General features: G+C 41.0%; 1 protein-coding gene across 1 annotated transcript; it reads right to left on the bottom strand.

Annotated features, from left to right (window-relative positions):
- Window positions 1-9,898: 9,898 nt before the first annotated feature.
- Window positions 9,899-10,734, bottom strand: LOC121054572. Its single transcript, XM_040524726.1, has one exon. It carries the CDS (start codon window positions 10,732-10,734, stop codon window positions 10,090-10,092), a length of 645 nt encoding a protein of 214 aa, XP_040380660.1. The 3' UTR covers window positions 9,899-10,089.
- Between the last annotated feature and the right edge of the window lie 3,170 nt (window positions 10,735-13,904).

Below are 13,904 nucleotides of genomic sequence, written 5' to 3'. Positions count from 1 at the left end.
GCCACTATCGCCGCAACCAATTACGATAATTTTTATAGTGTCAAGACGTCATGATCTTTTTGTGAGACTGAACTAGCCCCTGTCTCTCACTGTCTTAGTTTCTCTCGTCGTCGCCTCCCTCTGTTGGTACTAGCATCAGCCGGCGCACTCTGAACGAGCCATTTTTCATCATCTCACCATCGAGGTGCACTTCTGAAATAGATATAGACTAAAACAACTACGGGTTTCTCCCTAGTAAAATTGAATTCAAGATAGGCATCATAGTCTATCCAATCTCAAAAAGTTACATTAAGCTGGTTTAGCATGTGTTTGGTTTAGGGACGAGGTGGTGTCCTCAACTTCGCTGGGAGTGGGAGAGGGGCCCTTGTGGGCCTTGTGGCTGTCAGCCACGGTGCCAGTGTACCGTTAGGATTGATCTCGTCGTTGTCATCATTACTTTATAAACAAACACTCTAAATTATGCACAAGTATAGATTATAATTAACTTTATGAACTTAGATAAAATATCATGTTATATCGTTTCTTTGTCAATTTAGATATTCTCTGCTTCCCCCGTTTAGCAAAGACTTCACTTTTGCACTACTCATTTGTCCATAAATGCTCTATTTTTGAAACCACTGAAGCATTGGAATTGAAAAAGTAGAGAACATGTATATTGAAGTTTAAGAACGTGGGAGATAAATATATTGGAATTTAAAGAGGTGAAGGACATTCTAATCCTTTTGGACGTCTAAAAATGAAGTCTTTTTTTTTTGGGAAAGGAGAGCATTCTTCCGGTTAGATCAATGTCAAATTAATGGACTAAAATATTTTTTGAGTACTGTAAACCAATACACATGCTTGCTGTCTGTATGAAGTGCTTGGCAATGCATCCGGAAGCATCACCCTGTTGCCTCAGCTTTTCTTGATGAGCTTTTTTCCCCATCCTTAAGAAGGTACCATGAGGTATCACTCTTTTCTATATAAAATTCGATACCTTGTAGTACCTAAGAACCAAGAGGTACTAGATTTTACATAGAAAATAGTGATATCTCTTGATCCCTACTCAAGTATGATAAAATTGCTCTTTCTCGATAGATCAAACCTAGTTATGCGAAGCCTAAACAAGCATTTCTTGTGTTAAGGAACTTTCTTCCTAACAAAGTGGTACTCCATGCGTCCCTAAATGTTTGATACCTTTGACTTTTTTTATACATGTTTGACCATTCGTCTTATTCAAAAAATTTACATAATTATTAATTATTTTATATCGTTTCATTTATTGTTAAATATACTTTTATGCATATATATAGCTTTACATATTTTAAAAAAATAAATAAGACGAATGGTCAAACGTGTATAAAAATATCAACGGTGTCAAACATTTAGAGATGGAGGTAGTATTATTTTTGACATATTGAATTATAATTGGAACTTCTATTAACCCAATAACACATTAATCAAGTTTTCACCGGAGTCACGAGGGATTATCTAAACAAATTTGTTTCTCTCCTCCTCTGGTCTTGCCCGCTACCTCCGTTCCTAAGGCCATGTTTAGATGGCAAAATTTTTTGGAGAAAGGGTCACATCGAACATTTGATCGGATGTCGAAAGGAATTTTTGGACACGAATAAAACACGAATTTCACAGCTCGGTTGGAAACCACAAGACGAATTTTTTGAGCCTAATTAAACCGTCATTAGCACATGTTGATTACTGTAGCACCTATGGCTAATCACGGACTAATTAGGCTCAAAAGATTCGTCTTAAGATTTTTTACATAACTGCGCGATTAGTTTTTGTTTCATCTATATTAATGCTCCATTTAAATATCTAAATATTCGATATAATGTTTTTGGAAAAAAAATTTTGGGAACTAAACCAGGCCTAAACCCTACGTCTCCAAAAGCAACATGAGATTCTTCTCCATGCTCTTCTATATATTTTGCCCCCACCCCCATTGGTGGTGTTTGTTTGAATGGTGTTTGAAATCGTTCCATCTGGGAGAAGGAAATAATCAAGTTCAGGAGATATATCCTTCGGTAAGAGAGAAGGAATACAAATCAAGATTCAAGAGATAGAAGCTTCTTCGATACATATGTAAAGAATAAAAAAATTGTCAATAAAAGAAAGATAGAATACGGAAAGAAATTCCACAGAGCAACACATGCATAAATGATGAAACATTGAACGAACAGAGAAGTGTTTCCTCAGTCCTAAAATATAAGAATTTTTAGGATTCAAACTCTATACCACAATATAAGAGCAAGTTTTATAATAAAGGTGAATGTCACCTCTAATATTTTCCATTTATGCAACTCATTAATTAAGAGGTGTGATGCATACAACACATCATCTCTAACTCTAGTATACTAATTTCAACAATTAATTAGCCAAGCTACGATTTATCTATCTATTTTTCTCTTAGAGATTATGTATAAATTACTCCTTGCACGAGGTGTGGTTCATTGATCTCCTCCGTTCTCTCAACCTCACTATTTAATCTTATATGGTATCTTAGGGTTTGTGTCAAGAGAGTCATAGTATTTGCTCTAAACATTTCTGCACTAATTCTCATGATTTTAATCATTCCAATGATTTCAGAGTCAATTAGATGCTTAGAAAAGAAATCTAATCAATTCAAAATTTAAAAATTAATCATTGAAGTGACTAAAAAGAAAAATTTTAACATCTCCTTAGTCTATGCTAAACAAACTAGAGATACTTATATTTTGAAACGAAGATAAAAAATCATAAAATGCAATTCATTAAACAATCTAGGGAGGGCATCAATGCTCGGCAATGTAGAGTTAAGTGATAGAAGAGCTCATGGAGGAGGAGCTCGTGGTGAAGGTTGGCGCAACGTGGGGTTGACACCGAAGGTTGGAGCAGTGGCTGGGGTAGAAGCAGTAGCCAGGGTCAGCCAAGATAAAGAGCTTGTTTGGTTGCTATCCCGAGCAATCTGCCTAAGCATTTTACATCCATGAGAGTAGCCTGAGCTTGGATAGTAAAGTTACCTAGTCAGGCATGTCTTTCTGAGAGTAGTGCGTTTGGTTGATGCCCTGAAAACAAGGCTGAGAGGATACAATGGTCAGGTGTTGTTTGGTTCAATTTGTGATGCTCTTTTTGTTTTACTTGGTCAATAGATGGGATGGTTAATACTCAGGCAAGTGAAGAGGTTGGCTCAGGCGACCTATTTTTTAGGCCTGACTCAGGCCAATATTTTCAGGCACCAACCAAACACAGCTCAGGCAAGTCACAGGTTTGGACTCAGCTTAGGCATATTTGCTCATAGTCTTTTTCCTCCTATGATCTCCACACTCAAACTCCACATACGCTGGCTCTATATATGCTCCCATTTTCACCGATGTCCAGATATTAATCTATTTTATATTTTTTGATAATTAATAATTTTTTAAGATACAGTACAACGCAAACGCTTAATACGCGCACACACTCTTTCCCAAGAACGCACACGCGCAAACCCTACCCCTATGAGTACCTCCGAAGCCTGGTCACCACATCTAATTAATCATATACTAATCTATTACTACATGTTCCGTGCCGGGTAACTAACCTCATTTAGAGCAGGTACAATAGCATGCTATAAACCAGTTATAAGTATATTTTAAAAAGATAAGAGGGAGAGAGAAGAGAAGTGAGCTACTAATTTGTAGCTAGCTGTAGTACGGGCTCCAAGACACCGTGTGTATATGACACGTGTGACCATGTATTAATGTTTTGTAGGTGACTATTATATGAATTGACTATTAGATTGACTATAGGTGAATTAGAGCCAGTAGTTGGCTATACTATTGAACTTGCTCTTACCCACGCACCGAACGCGGCCTTATTATATCCCTAAAACCCTCAAATCTCAAACAAGCTGCAGGCCTGCAGCTAGCCAAATAGCACAAGCGTGTAACCCCAGCCTACCACACGAGTTGCTCCGCCGATCACAGCTGCCTGATCCACCTATCACCAGCCACAGAATGGTCTACGCATGAAGAGATATCTTTCGATTCTTGTTTCCCAGGTTAGGTCAATTCATAGTCATACACAACTTATGAAAGCGAGGCGGCTTCTATTATGTTTTCTCCAACGACGAAACTGACGATCGAGACGGCCGGGCCAATCAGCCCGCTGCCCGCGTGCCGGCCACGCACTAAGGTCTTCCAAAAAATTTTACTTAGAAACATCGCATCGAATTTTTAAATATTTAAATAGAGCACTAAGTATAGATGAAACAAAAAACTAATTACACAGTTATATGAGAAATCTTGAGACGAATCTTTCGAGCCTAATTAATCCATGATTAGTCATAAGTGCTACAGTGACCAAAATATGCTAATGACGGTTTAGTTAAGCTCAAAAAAATTCATCTCGCGGTTTTCAGCCGAGCTGTGAAATTCGTTTTTTCATTTGTGTTCAAAAATTTCTCCCAACATCCGATTAAATATTTGATGTGACTCCCGCTCCATCGTGTAGCTGAGCTCTCCGGTCTCTCCCCCGGTGAAATGAAATCCACCCAAGATCTCTCGATCGGCCGGGCCGGGCCGGGGATCCACTCGCGACGCTGCTTTTCTTTTTCTCTTTTTCGCGACAGGAGACGCGGATCTCGCGTGATCTTTTGCTCGGCTTCCTGTGATTGACACGGTGCCTACCTGGCACTCTCGCTGCCACTGATTAGTAGTATTAGAAGTGTGATTAGTAGTGGTAGTAGTAAAGCTTTTGGTTACGTTAATTAGCGTAGCGTACGTGAGCACTGAGCGAGGTTCGAGGGGGGTGTCTGGTTTGACCTGGGAGGATGATTGCAAAGAAGTCAACTCTGTGATTGGGATGTGGTCGCAGTGCTTTTCACCGGCTTATCGAAATTTGATCTTTTATATTGCCATTTGCGTGACCATCTAAAATAAAATAGATTCTCTTTTATATTATTTATCACTTCAACAGAACATCTATATCACATCCTTCGTATGTATTTTATTAATATTTTGCAACCAACTTCTCTCATACTTACTCCGTTTTATATTGTAAGAATTTCTAGTCTTATCTAAATTCATCAATTAATGAATGTATATAATTTATATATATATATATATATCTATATTCATTTGCATATATATATATATATATATATATATATATATATATATATATATATATATATCTAGGCAATACTAGAAAGTCTTACATTGTGAAACGGAGGGAGTATTGTTTTTGCTCTTTGCCCTCTTTTCAATATGGATGATGCTTCATTTTTTGAGGATGAGATCGAGTATCTGCTGAAGCTAAGTTTTTTTCCACATACTCTATTTTCTATTTTCAGGATAGAGGGTATTACGAAGTATCTGCTGTGAATGTTCTTGTCAAGGTTATCAGGGTTGGGAAACCGATGGAAGGGTTACCATCATTTGCAAAAAAAGTTTAAGTTATGTTATTTTGGAGAAATTAAAGTTGAGGCAAGAAGTCATTGTAATTGGTTGAGATGGGTATGTATGTGAAGAAATTAAGGCCATGTTTGTTTCAGCTAGGGATTATTGTAATCTGGATTATTAAGTCAGATTACTCTAAGCTGGATTATTATAAGCTAAAGTAGAAACGAATGATAAATATGAATAATTATTTTAAAGTATAGCAGGGTAGCAGATCTAAAGCTACCCAATAATCTGAAAAAAGCATATTTGGATAAGCTTATCAGATTATAGTAATCCGGGCTCTAGATTATAATAATCTGTTACAATAATCTGTCTGTTTGTTTCAGCTTATTTCTAATAAACCAGATTATAATAATCCTAAGCTCAATCAAACAGGGCCTAAGCTGGAGAAGATTATGATTGGTTGAGATGAGGTGATAAGTGGAGAAATAGTAATATTTTGAGCTTGGTGAACTAGATACTAGAATTATAACATCGCGCCTCTACACTTGAAACACAAGCGCCGGAGTCTTTGAGATTTAATTATGAGAAAAGGTTGTAGTTATAATAGAGGAGGCCTATATATTGGTGTGCAACTTGTTGCTTGAACTTTGGATTATTTGGAGCATTAGATTATTTTTCCTATATTTATGACACCATCTTTATCTTATTAGATGAAGTTTAATAGCAAGACTATCTACTAGCTGCAAATATATATTAGAGATAACATGATAAATTAGTTATAAGATTACTTCCACCGTTTTTTCTATTATTTTCTCTCATATATATATATATATATATATATATATATTTAAAGCATGTTTGGTACATCTCCTACTCTAAGAGAGAAGCGTGGAGCGGAGCAATAGCTCTGCTCTATATTGCTTCGTCAGATCTGTAGGATAACAATTTTTGAGTAGGAGCGATATCAAACAGGCACATAATTTATTATGTTGGAGCGTTATGATTGTATATTTTTCTCTCTTTTCTCTGCATTAGTTTGTGGCTGAGTTATAGCCTCATGTTATTATCGGCGTAGCGGGGAATGGGGTCCTCACCACAGTGATCTTAGGACACACTCGCTCTCCTCCAAGACCATGTTCATCATAACCTCCTTCAAAGAGTATTGGAGACATACAAGATACACTTTTTTAAGAGTGCATAGACATACAAGATTTACATCTTCTAAAGAATGAGGATCTCTACATCTTAAAAAGGGTGGAGACCTATAAAATATACATCTTTGAAGAGAAACTAAGGCCTTGTTTAGTCCCTAAATTTTTTTTCCAAAAACATTACGTCGAATTTTTGGACACCTAAATAAAGCATTAAACATAGATGAACCAAAAAACTAATTGCACAGTTATAAAAGAAATGTTGAGACGAATCTTTTAAGCCTAATTAGCCCATGATTAGCCATAAGTGCTACAGCAACCAACATGTGTTAATGACGAATTAATTAGGCTCAAAAGATTCGTTTCGTGGTTTCTAGGCTAGCCGTGAAATTCGTTTTTCCATTCGTGTCCGAAAACCCGTTCCGATATCCGATCAAATATTTGATGTGACACTTATTCTAAAATTTTTTTTAATCTAAACACCACCTAACTCAGCGATTATCTCCCCTACTAGGCCTGACAGCTCAGAGACAGTGATAAGACATGGGTTGTTTCGCCATGACAATACCCAAAACCCATCTCCAGGTGTGGGGACACTAGGGCCTTCTCACATTGAGCGGGTGTTCCCGATTAGGCCATTCCAGGTTGCCACACTCGGGCTAGCTACTAGGTTATGGACAATTTTATACCAAACAAACCTATGATATTCATCAAGATGGCCTACTCACTAGATCTCCCCTCTCGCCGGCTATGCCCATGTCTATCATACCGATGGGGCCGGGTTCGTTGGTCCATATAAGAGCAGTACAATAGCAGGTTATAAGTCAGCTATAAATATATTTTAAATAGATAAGAGAGGAGAGGGAAGAGAAATGGACTACTAATTTATAGGCAGCTGCATCACGGTCTCCAATACACAATGTGTGTATGATATGTGGGACATGATATGATATATTTAGGTAGCTATTGTATAAATTGGCTTTAGATGAATTGAAGCTAGTAGTTGCCTATACTATTGAACTTTCTCTAAGTTAACGTATTCCCCTCATTTTCCACACGCACGCTTCTCGAACTGCTAAACAATGTATTTTTTAAAAAAATTTCTATAGAAAAGTTGTTTTAAAAAATCATATTAATTTGTTTTATATTTTTTAATAATTAATAATTAATTAATCATTCATTTACTAATCTATTGCTACATTTTCCGTGCCAGGTAAGTTAACCTACCCTCTCTCAAACGAACACTGTCCATGTCTTTCTGTGTGTGTGTGGGGTGGGGGGATGCCAAACCGGATGCTGACGAGGACAAGACAAACTAAGTTTAGCTACTATTAGGCATAGTGCAAAAAAACTGGACCGAACCGCCGGTTGAACCGGAAAAAACCAAAACCGGCACCTTAACGGTTTGGTTCTGCTCAAAGACCGTCTCTGCAATTGAACTAGTAAAAACCGGTGAAGCGGCTGATTTTTAAATCGAACTGGTTTTTTAATTTGTCATATGACAGTATTGTATTATAAATTTGTTAGTTTATCGTACTACAATTACTTTTTTGATGTTGTGTCCATTTAATAGATATATTGGTTTAATTTATACATATCTTACCAATTTGTGATAGTTGTATATTAAAATAATATAATATAAATTAAATTTTAATAAATAAAAACCAATGGTTCGATCGGTAACCCGACGGTTCAACCAATGAACCGACGGCCGGAGCAGGTCGATCTCTGGTCCATTTTTTTTACTATGCTCTTAGGGGGTCCTCTAGGCCCACCCAATGTTTTCGTGGGTATCTTCTTCTATGTTGTAATGTTGATAGGCTAGAGAGATCCTAAAGGTATGCGCAAAGGCAAAACCTTGGCATTATATATCGAGGGAGAGGAAGAAAAAACTTACGAGACACTATATATGAGTAGGATATTACGCTAGCTTCACACGATCTGAACCTGTCTAGATCATCTGTTCTCTGTTCGTCCTCCAACAAGAGGATCTAGACGTGTTTAGACGCATGAAGATTAAGCCCTAGGTCGAACCCTAAAAATTGCCATCCCGGGTCCTTACTCTTGACGTAAACTTTTAACATAGACGAAGTTTGTCTTGTTAAATCACTAATTTCATGGCTTAATCCGCCCCAAATATCTTTATTTGTCTCTTCATTTCCGTCATTTTCTTTGGTTCATTTTGTCATCGGTCCCTAATTCTATCACCATCAAGCCACTTGCAGCTCCAACATTTTAGTAGACCATGCATGCAAGATATTTTTAGTATTGCAATCTGAAAATATGATTTGCTTTCAACACATCGATCACCTCCCCTTTTTTTGTGTGTGTGAAGCATCGTTGTTGGTTGTGTTCCATTTGTAGGTCATCAGGACAACTGATCGATGTCAATTTGGTCTGGAACTGAGCTTTCACTAGCTTTATACATGGACTAATGCTATGACCTAATTACCTAACTAACTAAGATTTGCCATATTCTACTCCAAATCTAGCTGACCAACAATTATGATTAACTGGTGAGAAACTTCAGAACCAAACATTCAGGTGATCAGGAAAATTCAGAAAAATAAAGTCCTAGCTAAGACCCCCCCCCCTCCTAACACACACACAAAAAAAAATCTTTTCTGTCGTGGAAAATGAATTGCCTCTTATGAAATTCCTATGAAAATCCTATGAAAGTACCGTTTTGAAATGGAGCTGAACTTTTCGAGAAGTGTAATTGGAACCAGGATGCGCTGTCCGACCCTGTTTATTTTCTAGCATGAACCTACTGGCTTACTTTAAAAATCTCGAGAACCCATCACTGCTTTCTTTACTGTTTTTATAAATTGCCTCATAATATTTTATGATATTATGGAATATTTCAAATATTGGGTCTAAATAAGTGGATATCGTATATTCAAATACGAAAAAAAGTGATACTAACGCACTTGATAAAAAAATAATTATTTCTGTTATATATTATAATATATTTTTTCGCGTTGCTAAAGCATCGACATTGTTAGTTTTTTTATACGATGGATTTTTGGCCTATATGGCTATATATGTACGAAGGATATATACAACCAAAACAAATAAGAGCTCTTAAGCTCAAAATCTCAACACTGAGGAACACAAAAAAGACACAAAATGAAAAGCTACAAGACTAAATTTCAACCTTCTTCTAAATCTAAAATTGGATGATCAATTAATTCTAAGGCCACCTTTTCGATCACAAGAATTTCGAAATGGGGTTTAAATTTTGGAGAAACCAGATTGGGATTCTGAGTTCTCCAATAATGCCATTTCGTTTTGGCCGACCAACACGAAACCGGAGTCAATTGAACTAGTGGATATGAACTGCAAGAAGAATTATCGGCCTTGCGGCAAAATTAATTGGACGGTCATTTCATTCTTCCTGTTGCAAGTTTTGCATCAAATTTTCATCTAGTAGTATTTGACTGTGTTTTCAAAGGAGCCAGAACTAAATCAAATCTGTTTACTTTTGTCTCCATCCGTATATATCTATGCACAAATTAATCGACTTTTCTTCCTCTCTAGAAGCAAAATCCGAATTAGCGCGGCTCGGCTGCAAAATGCTATCTTGACGCCGCCTTCGCCAGCGCCACCAGCCTCACCGGCGACGGCATCCGCCGCCGCCGCCGCTTCCCGGCCTCCGATATCGTCTCGAGCCCCGGCGACCACGGCCGCTGCTGCCGCGCGCCCACCAGCTGCATGTAGTGCTTCCTCAGCTCCGGCGTGCTGCACAGCTGGTCGGCCGCCACCGCGCCGCCGCCGCCGCCAACGCAGGTGATGGCCTTCTCGATGAACTCCGGGAGGACCCTGATGAGCGCCATGCCGTCGTCGCCCGTGACGTACTCGAACGGCGACGACGCGCCGCCGGCGAGGGACACCTTCGCCGCAGGGGACGGCGACAGCGACGCGAGCGAGGCCGCGGTGAGCGCCTGCTGGCAGGAGAACCGCGCGGCGGGGAGCACGAAGTACGTCTGCCCCGCCACCAGCTCCTCCCCGGCCGGCAGCGCCGGGACCGGGAGGCCGATGAAGAACGAGTCGGCGGCGCAGACGAGGTGGCGGTCGGCGAGCTCCGCCATGACGTCGCCGGCCGTGGCGACGCCAGCCACAACCTGCCTCGCCGGCCCGCCCCAGAACACCAGCCTCGCCGCCGCCGCCCCCTCGCCGTGCACGGCCGGGGAGCACAGGCACGGGGACATGCCGTTGCCCATCTCTAGAACACTCTAGAAGCTTCTAGACTAGACGCGAGACCACACAAGAGACGCTCTTCGATTTCCTTTTGAGGATTTGCGGTGTGGAGATGTATATATAGGGGAGGCGTTGAATAAAGAAGAATTGAAATCGTGGGGGGGTTGACATTTGAAAAGTCAAAGAATGGGGTTTGATTTTTTTTTCTCTCTTTTACGTGGGGTTGACCAGACGAGTGTTCAAAAATCTAACCGATGGCATCAATCAAATTAATTAGTGGGAGTCTTGTCATGTCAACGACGCGATTGGGAACTTGGAACGGAAGATTCTAGCGTTTAATCGTGCTTATTAGTGAGTGCTTCTTCTCGTGGAAAGTTAGGCTTAGGTGTGCTGATAATTGGGTCAAATCTCCGAGTCCGCCATTCAAAGCCAGGTTATACTCTTAAGCTGCGCTTGATTGTGCAACAATTTCCCCCAAAATGGATACTCCCTCCTCCGGTTCTTAAATACTCTCCTATTTTTTATATGATGTCGTTAACTTTTTAAATTCATATTTGATTGTTTATTTTATTAAAAAAATATATAATATATAATTATTTGTTATAATATGATTTATTATTATGAAATTTAAGTATGATTTATAATTTTTCATATTGAGATAAAAATTTTGAATAAGACGAATGGTTAAATGTAGATTCAAAATTCAACATTGTTACGTAAAAAAGAATGGAGGGAGTAATTGATAATAGACACTATTAATGTCGAACTTTACCACTTGTTCATTTTTATTGAATATTTACAAACACTATAAATGGTGAAATGATGTCATGTTGTTAAAGCGTGAGATTACAAATATTTTTGCCACTTCCATTTGGGAGGATGTCACGCCCAGAAATTCTTCACACGAATTTCTGAACTTAATTGTGTATTAAATCCCTGTCCAGGACCAGCCAGGGTACAAAAAAGACAATGTTGATTACATAACCATCGTTCTTAGAAACAACTGAAAATTACACTTATTCTAGCGGAAATGCAGCGGAAAGAAAAACAAAGGGGTAGACTAGCTCCAGCGGGTACGGCTCCAGTCCACAGGCAACACTTCGACGGCGGAACAGCTCACTCCTGAGAGGCACCTCCATCGGACTCTGCTTCTAGCTCTGGGTTGGGAAAGTTAAGCAAGGCTGAGTACAAACCACCGTACTCAACAAGTAACACGGACAAGGGGAAAACAAATGATGCATAGGGATTAACAAGGACAGGCTCGGGTTAGTTGCGATAAAGCAGCAATTTAAATAAATAACAGAGCTTAAAGAATAAAGGTAATTAAATACAGTGAAGCATAAATAGGTAAACAGTTGTAAAATACCACAACACTGTCCAACGTTACACCACGTTGCGACAGGCCCAACCACTACTCAACGTTACACCACGTTGCAGTAGTCCCAAGTGATACCAGATTTTACTCAAGTTATTAGGGTTCACTAATCACAGTGAAGCTGGGAGTTCGCCCGTAACCGTGGGCACGGCTATTCGAATAGTTTATACTCTGATCAGAGGTGTACTACTGTACCCACAAGACACGACTCCACTACACTTGAACGTGCGCCGACATACCACCACGGCATACCGGATAGGAGACCGTGATAGGACCCGTTACACAACCCTCCCTATTTAATCGTACCACACTTCAGGTTTCACCCCCTCCTTTACACCAAGTCGGGCAGTCCCCTCTTGTGCCTCAGTAGATCCGGAAGCAGGAGAAGCTTTCGTTACACCACGATTGCCCGTCCATACTCTATCACGCCTACCCTTGCCTGGGTACGTCAAATAGTTCGAAGTCATGCTCCAAATCCCACCTTACCCATTTCGGCATGTGGTTAGCACTTAACGACTTCCAGGGTTTCCCGTGAACCGGTCCTTAATCGCCATGGGTGCGACTCTCGAAACCATGCACCCACAGCCCACCATTATCAATATTTTAGTTGACATTAACCCGAACCGGGTAGTGAATCATTATCTCGGCTATCCAGAATTAAGCATAATTATATGTGATCCCATGAGCTATTTGTTCTAAGCATGGCTAAGCATTAACCTAGGCCTGACCCTAATCAAGTTACCCCTGGTCCAGCAACGAACAAAGTTGGATAAACAACGGCATACTAATAAGGTTTACCCGAAAATAGCATAAAGTAAGTATTTTAATTAAAACAATGCATATTTGAAATAATAAAGCGGGAAATTTGCAATAATGGGTTCAATATGTTCAAGGATGAGTGTCACTTGCCTTGCTCTGGCCCTTGGGGAACTTCGGCGACGATCTCGAAGTAAACCGGCTCTTCGGCGGGGTCCGAATCTAAGCGACAAAGCACAAAAATAAATAAAACAGGCACAAACTCTACTGAAACAGCAAAAGAAACTATTTTTAATGGATTCTTCATATTTTTATGAATTTAATGAAATTTGAATGGACCTAAACGGAGACTAGATGAATTACTTATGAATTTTAGAAGTTTTCTGGGTTTTTTAACTAAACAGAAAAGTCCTAAATCAATTATTGCGCAATTAATGGGGCTGCTGACGTCAGCGAGGAGAGAGGAGGCTGACGGCTGACAGGTGGGGACCACCTGTCGGTGAGAGAGAGAGGGAAACAGAGACTGACACGCGGGACCCACGGGAGGAGAGAGGAGGCGGGCGCGAGGAGCGACTGACGGGTGGGACCCACTCGTCAGCGAGAGGGAACAGAGAGAGCGCGGCTCGGCGGACGGAGGCGACCGGCGGGAGCGGCGGGCGACGCGGCAGCGGCGGCGCACGGCGACGGCGACGCGACGGCGACGGCGCGACGGCGACGACCGGCGAGCGGCGACGGCGCGACGGTGACGACGGTCGGGGCGGCGACGCACGGGCGCAACCCGGCCGACCAGCGGCGACGGCGGCTGGCGAGCAGCGGCAGCGCGGCACGCGCGGGCGCAAGAGACGGCGGCCAGACGTCGGCGACGCGGAGGCGACGACGACCACGGTGGCCGACGGGAGCGGCGGGCTTCGGCCTCGTCCGGCGACGGCACGCGACTCGGCGGCGGTGGCCGGAAAGGGGGGAGAAAGAGGGGAGGTGGGTGCGGAGGCTCACCGGCGGCGGCGAGGGCGCGGACGGGTCGGCGAGACCGAGGCGAAGGTGGCGACGCGGGCGGGTGCGGGA

The sequence above is a fragment of the Oryza brachyantha genome, chromosome 5, assembly GCF_000231095.2.
Source record: "Oryza brachyantha chromosome 5, ObraRS2, whole genome shotgun sequence".
Lineage (NCBI taxonomy): Eukaryota > Viridiplantae > Streptophyta > Magnoliopsida > Poales > Poaceae > Oryza > Oryza brachyantha.
The sequence above is the reverse complement of the archived record's forward strand: the minus strand, read 5'-3'. Positions and strand labels throughout refer to the sequence as shown.